The sequence below is a fragment of the Zophobas morio genome, unplaced genomic scaffold (assembly GCF_036711695.1).
Source record: "Zophobas morio isolate AGI-343-1 ecotype UQ-CSIRO unplaced genomic scaffold, CSIRO_AGI_Zmor_V1 ptg000024l, whole genome shotgun sequence".
Taxonomy (NCBI): Eukaryota; Metazoa; Arthropoda; class Insecta; order Coleoptera; family Tenebrionidae; genus Zophobas; species Zophobas morio.
The window spans coordinates 2,381,719-2,402,654 of NW_026972129.1; the positions used below are offsets into that span (position 1 = coordinate 2,381,719).

Consider the following 20,936-nt stretch of genomic DNA (forward strand, 5'->3'; position numbering starts at 1 on the left):
GTCGTAGTTGTGCTACTTTGTGCAATTTCGGAGGGTGTAAGATTGTCTTCAGCTTCACACTTTCTAATAATAGTTTATTACTTATTGTGAAAATTTAAACTTCAAATGTTACAATCTGACATTTGTCGTACCAATCACGACAAAATGCCCCAAGATTGTAAAGATTCCAATTTTTATTTGAAAATGGGAAAAAGGTGCGACATAGATAAAATAGTATAAAATACACGTTTCATAAGATATTATTGTGGAGCATTCATTCATTCCTTAGAAAATTCGTCTGATGACTAACATACTCTAAAATAACGTCTTGATTTTTAAAATGAAGAGTATCGGCAGAAGGCAATGAATGTCACATTTTTTAAAATCAAGTACCAGTGATTTTTCTTAGATTGAATCAGCAATGATTTGACGTCCGGAGAAGATCTTGGTAGTCCTGAACATTGCCTGTGAAAACAAAGTGTCCACCGAAAATTCAAAATTTAAATTTTAAATAATAATTTAAAAATTTATTTCTATCTCATGTGACATTTATTATTTTTTCCGGACATCCTTCATGTGCTTTTAATAAATACGGTTACTAGTAGGCATATAAACATTAAAACCTGTAATTTAAATGGACAAGTACGAACTCACTCTGATAAATGCGCAAATGTGTAGCTGTCAATCTGAGAATGCTCGTTTTATCCATCCGTTTTGCACTCCTTGCAACCATTGGAACTAATGTTGCCAGTTCTCCAATGAATGCATTCAGTTTGTCCCGCCGCATCTTCTCTGCCCTGTTTCTCATCTCCCGACTGTTACTGAAAATAAAATCAAACACAAAACTGTATTAAAAAAGTACATGTAAATAATTAAGACAACAGACAAAAAAATTCACTGTTTCGCTTATTGTAGCGGTGTGTATGTGTAAATAAGTGTTATAATGTCAATATGTTATCCTTCCGTCATTTGAGAGTATGAAATGATCTTCATAAATCCTCATCTTAAATGGTAGGACTTCGTACGTGGAATTCTTAAAAGATGTTACCATAAGCTGTGGCCGGCTTGTCTATGGGGTCATTGGAACAGTACCCTCCCAAATATTTATTTTATTATATTTTTAATTATATATTACTCCATTTATTATTTGATCATGTATTTTTGATATATTGTTAGTATGATCGGTAATTAAAACCGGCATGGGTAAAACTCAACAATTTATTTCTCAGTGATATTAATTTACACCACTAACTATACAGCGATTATGTACAGAATAATTCCGACGTAACGCGTACTCATAAACCGACTGGAACTAGACTAGACTCTACTTCTCGCACTGACTAGACTCGACTAGCCTGCCCTCCGATTCCTATTTAAACACCACGCGTCCCCTTCTAGATATTTGGCGATTGAAGTTGTTCTGGAGTGTTCATCGCGATTTCCGCTTCCAGGTTTCTCTATTCGAACGCGCCGTCACCGATGATGCATCACCACAGTTCATCGCCGTACATACTAGAAAACCCATAGCCGTCGTACGAGGGAGGTATATGGGTTTATTTCGTAACAATATGTGTACGCTTTTTATTCTAATCCAGGAGTGTGTCACGTCCATATCAAAGCTGATATATATATAAACTCGGTAAAAAGAGCGAGGCCCCGGTTCCGTGCGGTCGGATATCAGATTTGTCCTTGCAGTTGCTTATGGCAGTCATAGGACATGTGGAAATTGCATTTATGCAAGACAGAGAGAGTCTTAACGCGATTCAACATATCAGACAAGGAACAACTTTTTCTGCTATACCTACAACACAGTGAACGACCAAGATTGATGAACGCTCCCGATTCGCACCACTAACCCACTAATTACGAATCATTTTGAACTTCGAAAGAACCAAAACATTTTTGCACAACATAATGGGGGAACAAAAATTAAGTTCTCTAGCAATGTTGAGTATTAAAAATTTTTTTGTGCGGTTCCGTCATTTTTCTTAGCTTTTTGCAATGCTTCTTTTTGGCTGGAAAATCGCGTTTTGTATTATTTGACTTCAAACGTGACATTCTAGAGTGGCTACTTTGATGTTGCAGGCACTCCCGGCAAGGACGCATCCATGACCAGAGATGAAACTGTTTGCTGATTATTGATTACAAATTATAGTAAATATTACTCTACTTTAATAATTACGATTTAGTTTTCCGTTTTGCCTATGAAATGCCTTTCAATAAAAAAAAATTGGTCTAAAGAGTTTAGACAGTACTTCCCTCGCTGTCGGAAACGTGACGACTGCATGCCTATTATGTCTTTTTTCGTATTACATTTTTGTAATTTTTGATTTAATCAATAAAATTAATTGACTCAGTCATTAATTTGTTCAGACACCCTGTATAAGCAAATCTAAAAAATATTAATGCAGTGATAAATCACAAGTATAGACTCATCATTCTTTATACATTTAAGCATTTTTTCAGCAAAATTTTGCGGTGGCGTCATCAAATTTGTAGGGGGGGATGAGCAAATACATTTTGATCAAAACTATACCATGCTTATGATAAATTTAAAACATCTCCGAGATTTCAAAGCATTCGGTTTTGTAGTTCCTGATTAAATCAATAAAATCAATTCATACTTTCATTAATTTTTTTGAGTCACCTGTCTATGCAAATCCAAAAATTATGAATAAAATGATAAATCACAACTACAGACTCATCATATTTTGCACATCTAAGATAAGATTTATTCAGCAAAATTTTGAGATAACGTCATCAATTTTTTAGGGGGGCATGAGCAAAAACATTTTGACTATAATTTTTATCATGCCTATGATAACTTTAAAACATGTCCAAGATTTCAAAGCATTCGGTTTTGCAGTTCCTGATTAAATCAATAAAATAAATTCAGGCATTCATTAATTTTTTGAGTCACCTGTACATGCAAATCCAAAAAATATGAATGGAATGATAAATCACAACTACAGACTCATAATATTTTGTACATTTTAGATAGGATTTATTCAGCAAAATTTTGAGGTGACGTCAGCAATTTTTTAGGGGGGATGAACAAATACATTTTGGCTATAAATTTATCATGCCTATGATAACTTTAAAATATCTCCAAGATTTCAAAGCATTCGGTTTTGTTGATCCTGATTAAATAAATAAAATAAATTCAAGCATTCATTAATTTTTTTGAGTCACCCTGTATATGCAAATCCAAGAAATATGAATGGAATGATAAATCACAACTACAGACTCATAATATTTTGTACATTTTAGATAGGATTTATTCGACAAACTTTTGGGCAGACGTCATCAATTTTTTGGAGGGGATAAGTAAATATATTTTGATTAAAAATTTATCATGCTTGCCATAATTGTAAACCATCTGCAAGATTTCAAAGCATTCGGTTTTGCAGATTCAAAATTAAATTACAAAATGTTGTTTCATAATTTTGATTTTATTTTCCAAAAATCTGGACGTTTCGGGTAAAAACTCAATTCGGAGTCATAAACTACATGCGTAGGACTATGTTATTTTATACAATTTAAAACCCATTTACTATGTACAATTTTGAAGTGACGTCATCGCATTAGTGGTGGGGATGATTAGACAAATTTTGGTTAGCGTTTTACCATCTACATGATATTTCTAATATAAATACAAAATTTCGCAATAATCGGTCCAGTACTTTCGGAGATTATCTGTCTAATAAAAATCCGGGACGGTGCTGATCAACACGCGTACGAGTTTTGAAGATTGGCTTACTTACTGTACAGCTGCTGAGAGCAGTCTTTTTGAGCAATTCTTGAAAATAGTGCAATACTTCTCCACATTCGTACAATATTTCATTACTTCATTCATCAATAATTGTTAAGTTTTGTTATTTGTAGTTATCTAAATGGTTCATTAAAAGCGCCAGCTGTTGTGATGGTAAATCTTATCATCACACAATAAGAAAAGCGGGCCCTCGCTTTTTCATCTAATCGCAGTAGAACATGGCATTTTAATGAGATTTTAGTAATAAAGACTCGATCAGCACCAGCAACATAACCTAATAAAATATTTTGTGCAGTTTGTGCATTTATTCCGTTTAAATTGACCTACAATAATCGTCATATTGGGTAAAATAATTCAATTTGAGTCGTTCAGTGATTACTGAGTGAGGCAGCCGGAGTACATTCCTAGCTTGACGGCTCCCAGAAAATGTCACAATGCTGCCGATGGGCTTTGATGGGGTTTTGAGGAAGACCAGCTGCTCGAAGTCTTCATCTTGGGCTTTTTGGATACGGTCTGATTGTAGTTCGAGATGGCTCGTTTGACGGGGTCGCGCACTATGACGAATGAATGGATCAATTTGTGCATTTATTCCGTTTAATTTGTCCTACAATAATCATCACACTGGATAAAATAATTCAGTTTGACTTGTTCATTGATTTCTGATGAGAATAATTTCTAATTTCACTTTGACATTTGAATTTTGCATGGGTAATAAAAAGACGCGATCGCCGAACTTCGACAGTACGACGGAACACTTCGCGACAATTCGGATCGGGCGCGAATTTCAAAATACGATTTTTAAAACCTTTTTACAGTGAATGAGCGCGATGCAACGATTTGAAAAAAATACTGGCCGATAGCCCTCTTCGACCTCCACAAAGGCATCACTCAATAATAGCTTTAAAGTGATCTGGGGAGATATTATAAAATAAAAACCAATTCCCATGTTAATTCCCTATATCCAGACTTGGATGCGGCACCCTGTATTTACTACGTATACAGTAACGACAAGTTGACAAGAGCTCCAAAAGTTGTGTCTTGAGTGCTCACGCATGCGCTCTATTTGTACTACCAGCACTCAGCAACAACGTCGCGACTAGTCAGTAAATAGTAAGTGTAATAATAATAATTTTATGTTAATCATTTTTTTGCATATTTGGTTTCATTATTTACAGAGTTAAGTTAGCTCAGAAATCGTAGTTTTTATATAAACACCTTTTTAAAGACGAAAGTTTTCACAAAACTGAATTTGAATTTCGCGGGGCTGTACTACCAGAAGCGTTAGAACCAATAACACCCTACTTTACGACTTTGAAGGTCATACAAATTGACACGCCGAGAACAAAGGAATTCGGACCTCTTGTCGCTATTGTATACGTAGTAAATAGATATACTGTGGTCGATACATAGGCATCAAATACCGACTTAAGTTATTCAAAGAACAATATTGTCAATGCCAAATCGACTTCACAGTCATCAATGTTAATGGTGCGGCAATTAATGTTAAGTTTTTCAAATTTTTATTTATTAGCTTAATCGATTAAAATAAAGATTCGAAAATTTGCAATAATGCTGATTTTATTGTAACTAATTTGACTGCACATAATTTTTGTTGAGAGGCTGTAGCAAATAGCTGTGCGAACGTTCGAAATATTACGAGGATCAGTGCTTTCTCGGAAAATATCACGAAGAAAGATCCGACACGTGACCCACACTTGCAATATTTCCAAGATCAACACTGCTTTCTTTAGCAGTGGCTTATTTCAAACAAACCCGTTTCGTCTACTTCTACAAGTTGGCCACAAGATCAAGCAACAACTGGAACTCATCAAGTTTATTCTGATCTACATTCTAGTATACTACGATCACTTTAAATGCATACTAATAAAATTTTATGACATCATTAGGATTATTTGGTTAACAATGCCGATTCGACTTTTCACATTAGGGTTCTTGTAAACTTGTAAGCCATGTCGCGTGCCTACAGAATTTCCTGTGTTGCCCCAAGCAAACGGTGTTTGGCGGTCGTACCAATATAATTTATGGTTTTAGAATTTTGCGGGTTCGGTTCCTTGACTAAATTTGTAAAATGTTATTAGTATGTAAATATTTAGAACTTACAATACCTATTTTTGCAGTCATTTTTGTATTCTCCGACACTGACTTGCATGATATTAAATGACGTTTTAGAAACTTCTGACTTAAAGCAAATTTACAATGCTAAAATTTAGAAATTCTCAATTTGTGCGATTTTACAGGGGTTACGACTGTACATACTTAGTGAAATGCTTGAAGTTATAAAGTAGCTTTTTTGTGGAAGTTAATTTCTTGTGTTATAATAATAATAATAATAATAATAATAATACCATTTATTGCAACCAACAGACACTGGGTCCAGTTACAGGATGCAATATGAAACAAACATGATAACAAATACTCCTAACATTCTTACATATGATTAGGAAACGAAAAATAAATTTAATGATTGTGAACAACGTGACAACTGTGAATTTGTAGTGAATTTAATAAATTTATTTTTGTTGTTTTGTTCTCTACGACAAAATGAACTGAAATTGTTTTATAAAGTACTAACCTAATTCAACCTAAAATTTTAGCACGTAAATCCCTATGACCAGTGTTCAAAAAAGGCACTGTATAGGGACACATTAGCATTACCGAACGGTGATGCCAAGCAATGCAACAAGCTGTCAAGAATATCCTTCGAACGTCCTAGTTGCATATCACTATAAGTCATTGATCGATTTTTAAACTCCTAAATTTATTGTTCATTTTCAGAGTTTTCCAGACAGGATGGATAATAATCTTTTTTTTTGTGCTTCATTTTAGCTCGCAATCTTTTATATTTATTACATCTTTTATTTGGCTTCACTTCATATACTTTTTCCAATGAACAGATCTACGTTTGAGTGTATTGATTTCATTCCTAAACTTACTGGATATTTTCGCTTCTTCCTCTGTATCTTTGGTACATACAGTACCAATAAATTGTACATCACACAATAAAAATATTGCACCGCATCCTTTGTACAGTACACAGAGCTGACCATTCAAAATTAGTTAAAGCATTGTATAAAGATCTTAATCACCATTTAAAAATTCATAATTTAAGACAGTATCAGGCGATATTGTGGTAATTGTGAGGAAAGTAAATATTTAATCAACAAGGTAGAATGATGCTAATCTTCTATTCGTTGAACTGAACAGCTACCGATACATATGACAAGATCTAACAAACCATTATTGCAATTTAGTATTTGCAAAAATTGGCTGCATTAAGAAAATTCGTTAGTTCAGTTGTTGAGAATCCGTTCCACTCACACCTGTTACCATTGAATTTGAATAATCTGCTACATTAAAATCGTGAATTATTAGAATGGTATTGTTATTACCAATTTACTCCGCACAAGAGATCAGTAGTTCACAAAAGAGAACTCTCTCAACTCGTTTAGTTTTCGGAGGAATATTGACACATTGTAACATTAAACTTTTGTGTTGTAATCTTATTTTAAACAAAACAATATTAATGTTAAAAAGACCAGATACATCTAAGTCAATAGCCTGTTAATCGTATTAATGCAAACACGATTCCTACTCCTTTCTTTTTATTATCATGAGGTTTACAGTCAGAGCTAAATACACTATACAGGTCGCTAAATGTATGGAAACGGTTAAATATCTTATAGTACAAAAAGTTGTGTTTTAATTATTCGTCAAAAAAAAATATTTTTTTCTTCATTTGTTTTCGGGATGCAAGACCAACTTGATTTTTTTTTAATGGCACTACCATATAATTAATGCATTTGTGAATTGACCTTTTTTTACGATTTCATTGATATAGCACAATCATACTTTCTTTTTGATTGAAATGGCAAAATAAATTATTAAACAATAATTAAATTAATAATTATTCAACGCTATTCCGAGCAACGAAACCTCGTCCTGTTGGTGTCGATACCACATGACGTTACGTAACCTTGTACACAACCGTTTTCTGACAGCATCTATGATGCCTATCGAGTTTATCTGTCATGTGCGTCAGCTTAAAATGTGTTCCAAACATCAATTTCTTCGTTTTTCAATATATTTTTTCTCCTCCCAAATACAGTTTCCGACAAAAAATTTCAAACATCACTTTTCTGTCATGTCAAAAATTTTAATGTAGTCTATACTTTATTGTCATTATTTCGGACAGCTGGAATGTCAAACTTTCAAAATTCCAGCTTACGGTACAGCTACATTCATGTAAGTGTCAAATGTAAAAGTTAAAAATGACCGTCAAATATTTAGGCTAGAAACATCTAAAGGTTGCTTTACACTATCTGACGACTGAATGACATTGACGTCTGAAATTTTTTGGCAGCAACTGTATATATTCACACTTTTCTAAATTGCCTACTGAATGGAGATCTATGCAATTGCAGCTAACTGAACGGATGTGAAATCATATCCTAACAAGAATGGATATGTAATCAACCAATCAGCGTATTTGTAATTTTGATATAGGAAAAGAGAGGGCTAAATAAGGTAAGTTAGAATAGATTGGCTTCTTTCAGGTCAGATGTTGTATTCTGATATAAAGGCAAAGTATCGTATGGATTTATAAATCTTTTCCCACCTTGGTCAAGTAAGAATGTTCAGATACTACAAAAATGCATTATATTAAAAGCTCCTAGTAATAATAGCGACTACTCACAACGCTTCTTTTTCGAATTTACTTTATCTACGTTTTGCCGACACTTTCTGCGCAGATAAAAATGTCAATTGTCAATTAGAAAGTGATTGATTTCATAAATTGATTTGTATGAATATGATCGCAGGGACCACGAATAAAATAGTAAGTAGTGTGAAAACTGCTTATTTGGTTAAATCAATTTAGTTGTCATTATATTTTTATATATTTGTATATCAACGAAGCTGCAGTGTGCAAGATAAATAAATGGAAAAATTGGTCTAAAGAGTTTAGACAGTACTTCCCTCGCTGTCGGAAACTTGACGACTGCATGGCTATTGTGTTTTTTTCTCATTACATTTTTGTAGTGGGAATTTTAAATTGCGATGACGTCATCAACATTTTTGCAAGGACACGGATATCAGTTGAGATAGATGTAGTGTAATACTAAGAATAAAATTATTGTATTCCCAAATTTTCGGGAAAATGAATTGGGTCGTTTTGAATATTGATTTTTTATAATCAATAAAATAACGAAACAATTTACTCACGTATACGGCAACTGAAAATCGTTTATGTATAAACATTCTTAATTTAAGATGACAAGCGTAACAGCATACGTGAGAGCCAAACAGAGAAACTGCAAACAAAACGACCATCGGTTTTATTGCTTCGACTTCCGCTTATTATATAAAACATTGGGTTTTATTTTAATTCTTGACGGTGAAATTCAGAATTGGTTGATTATAAACATGTCTATTTCACATTCGCGGAACCAAGTGAACAAATGCAGGTCTGTAATGTTAAAGTCGATGAAAATAAGCGTGCTACCCTTATGTTTCAACCGAGTTTTTCCTTTAACAAATTTTGTGTCTACCAAATTGGGTTGGTTGGGGTGTAATACTAATAATAAGTGTTGCCTTTAATTTAATCAATAAAATAAATTGACTCCATTAATTTTTTTTGAACCACCTCTTAAGAAAATCTAAAAAATATGAATGGAATGATAAATCACAAGTACAAACTCATCATATTTTTTGCATTTTAGATAGGATTTATTCAGCAAAATTTAAGGGTGACGTCATCAATTTTTTTAGGAGGGATGAACAAATACATTTTGAACAAAAGTTTACCATGCTTATAATAACTTTAAAATATTCCCAAGATTTCAAAGCATTCGGTTTTCTAATTCCTGATTAAATCGATAAAATAAATTCACGCCTTCATTAATTTTTTTGAGTCACCCTGCATATGCAAATCCAAAAATATAATTGGAATGATAAATCACAAGTACAGACTCATCATATTTTGTACATTTTAGATACGATTTATTCGGCAAACTTTTGAGCTGACGTCATCAGTTTTTTGTAGAAGATAACCAAATATATTTTGACTAAAAATTTATTATGCTCTTTATAACCTTAAAACATCTGCAAGATTTCAAAGCATTCGGTTTTGTAGTTCCTGATTAAATCAATAAAATAAATTTACGCATTCATTAATTTTTTTGAGTCACCCTGTATATGCAAATCGAAAAAATTTGAATGGAATGATAAATCACAAGAAGAGACTCACCATATTTTGTACATTTTAGATAGGATTTTTTCAGCAAAATTTTGTGGTGACATCATAAATTTTTTAGGGGGGACGACCAAATGCGTTTTGATCAAAAATTTACCATGCTTATGATAATTTTAAAATATCTTCAAGATTTCGAAGCATTCGGTTTTGTAGTTCCTGAGTAAATCAGTAAAATAAATTTACGCTTTCATTTATTTTCTTGAATCACCCTGTATATGCAAATCCAAAAAATATGAATGGAGTGATAGATCACAAGTACAGACTGATCATATTTTGTACATTTTAGATATGATTTATTCGGCAAATTTTCGAGCTGACGTCATCAAGTTTTTGGAGGGGATAAGCAAATATATTTTGACTAAACATTTATTATGCTCTTTATAACCTTAAAACATCTGCAAGATGTCAGAGCATTCCGTTTTGTAGTTCCTGATTAAATCAATAAAATATATTTACGCATTCATTAATTTTTTTGAGTCACCCTGTATATGCAAATCTAAAAAATATGAATGGAATGATAAATCACAAGTACAAACTTATCATATTTTTTGCATTTTAGATAGGATTTATTCAGCAAAATTTAAGGGTGACGTCATCAATTTTTTTAGGAGGGATGAACAAATACATTTTGAACAAAAGTTTACCATGCTTTATAATAACTTTAAAATTAAATTATAAATTAAAATATTCCCAAGATTTCAAAGCATTCGGTTTTCTAATTCCTGATTAAATCGATAAAATAAATTCACGCCTTCATTAATTTTTTTGAGTCACCCTGCATATGCAAATCCAAAAATATAATTGGAATGATAAATCACAAGTACAGACTCATCATATTTTGTACATTTTAGATACGATTTATTCGGCAAACTTTTGAGCTGACGTCATCAGTTTTTTGTAGAAGATAACCAAATATATTTTGACTAAAAATTTATTATGCTCTTTATAACCTTAAAACATCTGCAAGATTTCAAAGCATTCGGTTTTGTAGTTCCTGATTAAATCAATAAAATAAATTTACGCATTCATTAATTTTTTTGAGTCACCCTGTATATGCAAATCGAAAAAATTTGAATGGAATGATAAATCACAAGAAGAGACTCACCATATTTTGTACATTTTAGATAGGATTTTTTCAGCAAAATTTTGTGGTGACATCATAAATTTTTTAGGGGGGACGACCAAATGCGTTTTGATCAAAAATTTACCATGCTTATGATAATTTTAAAATATCTTCAAGATTTCGAAGCATTCGGTTTTGTAGTTCCTGAGTAAATCAGTAAAATAAATTTACGCTTTCATTTATTTTCTTGAATCACCCTGTATATGCAAATCCAAAAAATATGAATGGAGTGATAGATCACAAGTACAGACTGATCATATTTTGTACATTTTAGATATGATTTATTCGGCAAATTTTCGAGCTGACGTCATCAAGTTTTTGGAGGGGATAAGCAAATATATTTTGACTAAACATTTATTATGCTCTTTATAACCTTAAAACATCTGCAAGATGTCAGAGCATTCCGTTTTGTAGTTCCTGATTAAATCAATAAAATATATTTACGCATTCATTAATTTTTTTGAGTCACCCTGTATATGCAAATCTAAAAAATATGAATGGAATGATAAATCACAAGTACAAACTTATCATATTTTTTGCATTTTAGATAGGATTTATTCAGCAAAATTTAAGGGTGACGTCATCAATTTTTTTAGGAGGGATGAACAAATACATTTTGAACAAAAGTTTACCATGCTTTATAATAACTTTAAAATTAAATTATAAATTAAAATATTCCCAAGATTTCAAAGCATTCGGTTTTCTAATTCCTGATTAAATCGATAAAATAAATTCACGCCTTCATTAATTTTTTTGAGTCACCCTGCATATGCAAATCCAAAAATATAATTGGAATGATAAATCACAAGTACAGACTCATCATATTTTGTACATTTTAGATACGATTTATTCGGCAAACTTTTGAGCTGACGTCATCAGTTTTTTGTAGAAGATAACCAAATATATTTTGACTAAAAATTTATTATGCTCTTTATAACCTTAAAACATCTGCAAGATTTCAAAGCATTCGGTTTTGTAGTTCCTGATTAAATCAATAAAATAAATTTACGCATTCATTAATTTTTTTGAGTCACCCTGTATATGCAAATCGAAAAAATTTGAATGGAATGATAAATCACAAGAAGAGACTCACCATATTTTGTACATTTTAGATAGGATTTTTTCAGCAAAATTTTGTGGTGACATCATAAATTTTTTAGGGGGGACGACCAAATGCGTTTTGATCAAAAATTTACCATGCTTATGATAATTTTAAAATATCTTCAAGATTTCGAAGCATTCGGTTTTGTAGTTCCTGAGTAAATCAGTAAAATAAATTTACGCTTTCATTTATTTTCTTGAATCACCCTGTATATGCAAATCCAAAAAATATGAATGGAGTGATAGATCACAAGTACAGACTGATCATATTTTGTACATTTTAGATATGATTTATTCGGCAAATTTTCGAGCAAGTTTTTGGAGGGGATAAGCAAATATATTTTGACTAAACATTTATTATGCTCTTTATAACCTTAAAACATCTGCAAGATGTCAGAGCATTCCGTTGTGTAGTTCCTGATTAAATCAATAAAATATATTTACGCATTCATTAATTTTTTTGAGTCACTCTGTATATGCAAATCCAAAAAATATGAATGGAGTGATAAATGACAAGTACAGCCTCATCATATTTTGTACATTTTAGATATGATTTATTCGGCAAACTTTCGAGCTGACGTCATCAAGTTTTTGGAGGGGATAAGCAAATATATTTTGACTAAACATTTATTATGCTCTTTATGACCTTAAAACATCTGCAAGATTTCAGAGCATTCGGTTTTGTAGTTCCTGATTAAATCAATAAAATATATTTACGCATTCATTAATTTTTTTGAGTCACCCTGTATATGCAAATCCAAAAAATATGAATGGAGTGATAGATCACAAGTACAGACTCATCATATTTTGTACATTTTAGATATGATTTATTCCACAAACTTTTGAGCTGACGTCATCAAGTTTTTGGAGGGGATAAGCAAATATTTTTTGACTAAAGATTTATGATGCTCTTTATAGCCTTAAAACATCTGCAACATTTCAAAGCATTCTGGTTAGCAGATTAAAAATTAAATTTCAAAATGTTGTTTTATAATTTTGATTTTTTTTTCAAAAATCTGGACGTTTCGGGTGAAAAGTCGATTCAGAGTTGTAAACTACATGTGTAGGACTATGTTATTTTATACAATTGAAAACCCATTTACCATGTACAATTTTGAAGTGACGTCATCGCATTAGTGGTGGGGATGATTAGACAAATTTTGGTTAGCGTTTTACCATCTACATGATATTCTTAATATAAGTACAAAATTTCACAACAATCGGTCGAGTACTTTCGGAGATTTTCTGTCTAATAAAAATCCGGGACAACAGACGGACAGACGGACGGACAGACGGACGGACGGACGGACAGACGGACGGACGGACAGACGGACAGACAGACGGAAATGGGAGACCTATTTCTTCGTCTTCTAGGGGTCATGAAAGATCGAGAAAACGTAAAAGTAGAGAGTCGGCCGACGGACTCGATTACAATACTTCCTTTGCTTACGCTCGAGAAGTAAAAATCCGTAAGACCATACAAACTTGCCTAGACGGAATTCAAAGATTGGTGTCCGAATCTGTATTATTGACATACTTCGAGCATAAAATAAAAAAGGTAGCACCCTCAACTTTATGGTCGATATATTCGATGTTAAAAAGTACACTGAACGTTAAAGAACATGTAAATATAGCAAAATTTCCGAAACTGATACCATATTTGAAAAACAAGTCAATTGGCTACCGACCAAAAAAGTCGCAGATTCTACCAAAAGAAATAGAGAGATTTAGAAGATGCACCTGATAATAGATTTCTTCTAGAAAAGGTAGGTAATCCAAATTCGTATAAAGTAGCCCAAAAGCTATAAGGTTATATGACCATCATAAAAGTAGTTGACCGCAAATAAATACATCCTTTGTGTGGTACACACTAAGCTTACCGGTTGGCAATAAATCGTCTTCTAAACATTTCTTGCTCACATTTAACAGGGCTGGCTATCAAAACGACTGGTTATTTCCGAACCCTTTGTCGCTGCAGGTCGTAGTAGTAGGTAGTAAGGTATTTAGTGAAGTTTTGTTCATCATTGTCTATGAAAACATAATATTAATATGTTATGAACATTCATTATTACAGACGCTAACGCCACTGGGGTATAGAAGCCGCGCATGATAAGCCCCCCCCCCCCCTGGCCCCTTTCGTTCTGCATTTACCTCTAGCAGTGGAGTACGTTTGGCCTGCACTTTAGCTTGTTGCTAAGGATTTGAATTGTTAAAACACTTTGTAAACAAATATCTGGTTGACCGAGTTTCACTCGGCTCGTTTGATAGTATTAGATCAGATTAGGACAGATAAATATGCGTATAGTTATGCATTTTGAAGTACACGCGCTACTTAAAAATACACATTAAAAAAGAAATTCCATAAGCAGTCTTTGTTTTAAACACTGATAAGTGACATGTAGAGATTAAAGAACAGAAAACTGGAATTATTGTTTGACATCTCATTTGTTACCCAAGTTTTCTCTCTGTCGTTCTTTTTTTTTCGTAGTTCTCTCTCTCGACTCTAGAAAAAGGTCACAACCACATTCTTACTGCCAGAAGAGTTTCGCCTCTGGTGTGGTTAACATATTGAGTTAACGTGCTCTTTTGTGTTATTCCTAATTTCTCAATCTCAACCCTGCTCCCGAAGATGCCATTTACGAAAGTGTGCGAAACGTTGAGCCCAAAAACTCAAATAACACGGTCCCATCCCCGAAAACGATCACATGTTGACACTGACCGTGGAACCTCTGCAATGAATGCTTGACAAAATAATCTCAATTCAACACACTTTCGTGTGCCTTTTATCCGCTCACTGTTTAGTTTTTGGTAAATTTTCTCACCTCAGGAGGTGAATTTCAACGTCCTCTATACAGTGGAGTATGTTTCGGTACGTACAATTGAAGATAAAAAGGTACGTCAAACGTACTGTCAGACTGTCACCCAAACTTCTCATATAAAACAATCTCGTGTTCGTGTAGTGTCATCTGATGTTGCCTAGCAACAAATATAATTCACTGCCTGAAAATTGCTGAAAATGCATGAAGCTGTAATTTTCAGAAGTTAAAACTATGATCAATCGATTTCTTGACCCAAAAAACCCCTAACCTGTAAATTTCATCGAAATCGTTAGAGCCGTTTTCGAGAAACCCATTACATATATATATATATATACAAACTTTGCTCGTTTAATAGTATTAGATAAAGAGCACATTAAATTCTAGTAGGCTGCTGCTGATATGTCATTTCCAAATTGTGTCGTTGTGTCAAGATCATTTGCTATGGATGTATGGATGGTTATTCAATCGCCGAATCGCGGACATCCACCTCACATATAAGGAATTCACGTTCGGTAGATGTAACTAGATTTGGTAACTTTTTTTTTTAAGCTGTGTAACTGCGGACATAATTGTTCTAGTGTATAATGTATTACTGGAATGTCAGAAAGTAGGTATCAAAAATGTGACATGTAAGTAAGTAAAGGTCAAATATCGAAAATGTGATGGTTTTGTGGTAATCTGGTGAATCTATTTTTGAACCAAGGAGAAAATCGCATCCCTCTAAAAGCCCAAAGAGCAACCCGCATGAAAAATTTTGAATCTTTTCCCTTCACTAGTTTTTTTAGGAGGACAAGCTTTGATGTCATCATCATGGATCCACAATTTCACCATGGATCCGTTCTGGTATATCCATGTCTGATCCAAGAAAATGAAAAGTAAATCTTCACCACAATCACGCAATTGGAGATAGGTACCGCCTTAGAAATTTGATTCTGGCAGCTATAACGTGTTTAAAATGTGAAAAACTTCGCCTTCGGAAACCTAAATTTATACGTGTATTACGTACAATTATTTTCAAAGCCGAGTGTTTTACCTCTTACAAAACAATAACGATTATATAAAACTTAGAACGGAACCAACAAAGCATGTAGGTATATAAATCTGCGCAGTCGTCTTTCTGATTCTGATTATAATATTAATGGCACAAGCGCCGCTGTATCTGTATTATTTTAAAATTCGAAAAACACTCGACAACACTAGCGAACTTTACGGAGAATATTTCTGCCACCAGTTTAACTGTTTCCGTTTTACCCACTTTTTAGAAAACCACGAAATATTTCTTGTTTCTTTTCCTTTAAAATGAGCTTTCTCGTGATTACTTTTATGGAAATTGTTTCCATGCTGTATTTAAGGATTTTCTTGAAACGAAGCGTGTTGAAATTAGAAAAACTTCGTTTTTTTTTCCACACAATTCAGATTTGACATTTGAATTAGAAAATGAGACAGTTGATGCCAATCTTAAATTTCTAGTGATCTTAAGATTGCAACTTAACCACAGAAAAGTTTCTGTCAGTTACTTCTACCGAACGTGAATGCTTATTATGGTGAAGCACGAGGACGATCTCGTCTTGTAGTCCGTTTATACCGAAATCGCTTCCCTCATAGACGGGTGCCTTCTCGCACTCTCTTCCAGCGTGTGCATGAACGGCTACATGAAACGGGAACATTATTGCCAAGGCGGATTGAACGAGGTCCACAACGTCCACATCGAATAATTAATATCGAGGAAGAAGTTTTGGAGACTGTCGAAGAGCAACCGGAAATTAGTCTGCGACGCCTTGCACAACGATTCCACGTGTCGCATTGGACGATTTGGAGAACTCTTCGGGAGCAGTTGTTGTATCCCTACAATGTACAACGTGTGCAGGCTTTGCGTCCTGCTGATTACCCACGCAGAGTTGCGTTTTGCACTTGGTTCCTGAGGCAAGTACAACAAGATGCCGATTTTCCGCGGTACATTTTAGCAACTGACGAAGCAGGGTTTACGCGTGAAGGCATTTTTAACTACCACAATACGCATGTTTGGGCCGACGAAAATCCACATGCAATTCAACCAAGACATTTTCAGTGGCAGTTTGCCATAAATCTGTGGGCCAGCATTGTGGATGATCGTCTGATAGGACCATTTGAATTACTCGATAGACTGACGGGTGCTAATTGTCTTCAGTTTTTGCGACATAATTTGCCACAATTGCTAGAAGAGGTGCCTCTAGACCGTCGTGGTAGAATGTGGTTTTTGCACGACGGAGCTCCGGCTCATTTTAGTCGTATGGTGCGCCGATTTTTAGATGGCCATTATACACGTCGGTGGATTCGACGAGGAGGACCCCAGGCCTGGCCTGCTCGATCACCTGACTTAACTCCGTTGGATTTTTACTTGTGGGGTCATTTGAAGAAGCTGGTCTATGGAGAAGAAATAACATCCGAACAGCATCTTCGCCACGGAGCTGTCAACACGATGCGTGCGAACCCAGGCAATTTTGAACGTGTACGATACCAGTGGGTTCGACGTGCTCAAGCCTGTATAGAAATGAACGGTCGTCATTTTGAGCATTTCATGTAAAAGTGTAATTGCCTAATGTTTGGTTCTTTTTATATCATTCGTTAATTACATCAGCATTTTTTAAAACCTCTCTTCCCTGTTATTGGTTTGCAAGAGCATTACTCTTGATCATTTCGTACGACGCTTGATGTGGTGGTCTTCTGTAACCCCGCACGGATCAGAAAATTGCAATTTTCATGGTAACGACCAACGAAACATAAAAGAAACGATGGTTACTAATAGAAATTTGATGTTGCACATACCTTACGCATACGCCGTTTTAAAAGTAAGGGCAGTGGCTCTCAAACGAAGACACATCCAATTATTGTCGCTTAACCGTAAGTATGAAGTTAATATGCTACTTAGGTTTTTGAATCAGAATATTGGAAATTACCATTACCTAAAATTTAGCAACGTAAACCCCTGCCACCCTGTATAGAAGATTCTATACAAAATAAAATTTCTATAGCAAATAAAATGTTACAATCTTCAGCAGAGTTCACGGAAGCTACCAATAATACAGCCTGCGGAGTAAACTTGAATATATACAGCAGCAGCCTCTTTGGGCATACAGAAATAGAAGTTATGATAGCTAGAGGGACTGGACCTGGCATCAATTTAACCAACTGCAACATCGGGACTTTCAATTTACATGTAGAAAAATAAATAATAAATTGTATTAATAATTGTAATAATAATTGAATTGTTAATTGCTTTAATAAAGTAAAATCAGTTAATAGAATTGCCAATAAGTTCTGAAAATATTACCTACAAAGTTTTTGACATTTCTCTTTTCTAGAACGAAAAAGTGTTTCGCGGTGAAAAAAGAATCACTTTGCCTACTAAAAATTTAACGAAAATGTCAATATTTCATGACAGTTTTCGAAAAATTTTATTTATTTTTCAAAATGCCATAAATCCAAGTTTGCTTTTCTTTTTTGAAACGTCAGTGTCCCTGTCACATAGATAAAAACAAGACATTTTATATCGATGGTTATTATTTCCAATAAAACATAAGATGTTCTTTACTCACACGTTTTAATTCTGTTCATAGGAAAACAACTGAGGGGTTCTAACATTTCGGAACCAATCGATTGACGTACAGTCAGGGACACGGAATTTCAAACGACAACGAACTTTCTGACATTTCAAAACATTGTAGTCTTATACCTTATTGTCATTATGATTGACAAATCGTTTGAAATTCCGTGTCCCAAACTGTACTTGTCCAATTCGTTCTTGCATTTCAATCATATTTTCAAATGGCGTTGCGGTTACTCCGGTTACTCTTTTTTTACGCATCTCCATAAAAAATAATCCAGTGGCTTTATATCGAGACTAAGCAGTTTTCACAATTGTAGGTTCACGTGCAGGCCAATTTGCGCTCAAACACCTTTCAACTCGATTCGTAGGATGTCTTCGTCCTGGATATTCTTGTACGTGGAAGTTTGCAGCTAATCTAACGTTTTTACCAGACCTTCCGCAGGTTAATATCGCTTATGGAGGAATACCTCGGCGTTTTTGAAACTTGAAAAAATGCTGGTAATCAAACTGATAGTAACACAGCAATGCATGCGTAGATATTATTCATTTCATATCGCTAGAAATTACTAAATCTAGTATCTTTATTTTTTAAGCTATGTAATTCTGGACATCAAGGCCGCCAACCTTTAAGTTTTAGTAATTGCAAGAATGCAATCAAGACTGAACCGGATAATGTATGTTGAGTTCAGTGGCGGCTCGTGACTGTCTGATGTGGTGAGGCGATGATAGAAGTTTGACAATAATAGTAATATTACTTGGTCTTACTAGTTAGTAATGATAGAAGACTTGCCTGAATACCGGTCATTCCCCGGTCAGTGGTAGGTCCTAATAATAATAATAATAACAATAACACCCATAACACATTGAATCAACAATGTTTTTACAAGTCAAAATTTTGTTGAAAGTAGCACTTTCTTGGAGGGATTCGGGAATATTTGTTGCGTTCTTTTCTAAACGTTTTAAGCCCATGAAATTTTTAATGTGTACTTTGGAACTTTCATGTAACTTTGCACTTCGGATGAAATTCTTTAAATCGTTATATCCCGGGATGTTGTGTAAATATTACGGCAGAGCCATTTATATGTTTCGTAGGTACCAAGTTGATTTAAAAGACTTAGAGTACTGACGAATCTGTCGCTTATCAATGGAAGTTAAATGAATTTAACGGTTTTGACTGCTCGATATTTAGCAAAATTTGCCGACGTTCTAGCTCGGTTCGCCGTGAAAACGGCGTTTCAAGAAGCAACATGACGATATCGTACTCGGGATTCATTTTTCACTCACCTGTACCTATGAAAGAGACAATAACACAAAACACCAACACGTGGGATTTTATTCACGTTCATGCTAATTACCCACGCACCCCGCAACCCTACCGTTCTGTAAAATAAATGGAAAAATTGGTCTAAAGAGTTTAGACAGTACTTCCCTCGCTGTCGGAAACTTGACGACTGCATGGCTATTGTGTTTTTTTCTCATTACATTTTTGTAGTGGGAATTTTAAATTGCGATGACGTCATCAACATTTTTGCAAGGACACGGATATCAGTTGAGATAGATGTTGTGTAATACTAAGAATAAAATTATTGTATTCCCAAATTTTCGGGAAAATGAATTGGGTCGTTTTGAATATTGATTTTTTATAATCAATAAAATAACGAAACAATTTACTCACGTATACGGCAACTGAAAATCGTTTATGTATAAACATTCTTAATTTAAGATGACAAGCGTAACAGCATACGTGAGAGCCAAACAGAGAAACTGTAAACAAAACGACCATCGGTTTTATTGCTTCGACTTCCGCTTATTATATAAAACATTGGGTTTTATTTTAATTCTTGACGGTGAAATTCAGAATTGGTTGATTATAAACATGTCTATTTCACATTCGCGGAACCAAGTGAACAAATGCAGGTCTGTAATGTTAAAGTCGATGAAAATAAGCGTGCTACCCTTATGTTTCAACCGAGTTTTTCCTTTAACAAATTTTGTGTCTACCAAATTGGGTTGGTTGGGGTGTAATACTAATAATAAGTGTTGCCTTTAATTTAATCAATAAAATAAATTGACTTCATTAATTTTTTTTGAACCACCTCTTAAGAAAATCTAAAAAATATGAATGGAATGATAAATCACAAGTACAAACTTATCATATTTTTTGCATTTTAGATAGGATTTATTCAGCAAAATTTAAGGGTGACGTCATCAATTTTTTTAGGAGGGATGAACAAATACATTTTGAACAAAAGTTTACCATGCTTTATAATAACTTTAAAATTAAA

The 20,936-nt window shown here is 33.9% G+C and overlaps 1 protein-coding gene across 5 annotated transcripts in view; it reads right to left on the reverse strand.

Moving 5' to 3' along the window:
- LOC135135491 (basic helix-loop-helix ARNT-like protein 1) overlaps positions 1 to 20,936 on the reverse strand; it is a 115,033-nt gene that overhangs the window by 37,448 nt on the left and 56,649 nt on the right. For all 5 annotated transcript variants that reach the window (XM_064064556.1, XM_064064557.1, XM_064064558.1 and 2 more), the window contains one exon: positions 634 to 800. In XM_064064556.1, the coding sequence (XP_063920626.1) occupies positions 634 to 800 (167 nt within the window). The remainder of the gene's footprint in view (positions 1 to 633; positions 801 to 20,936) is intronic.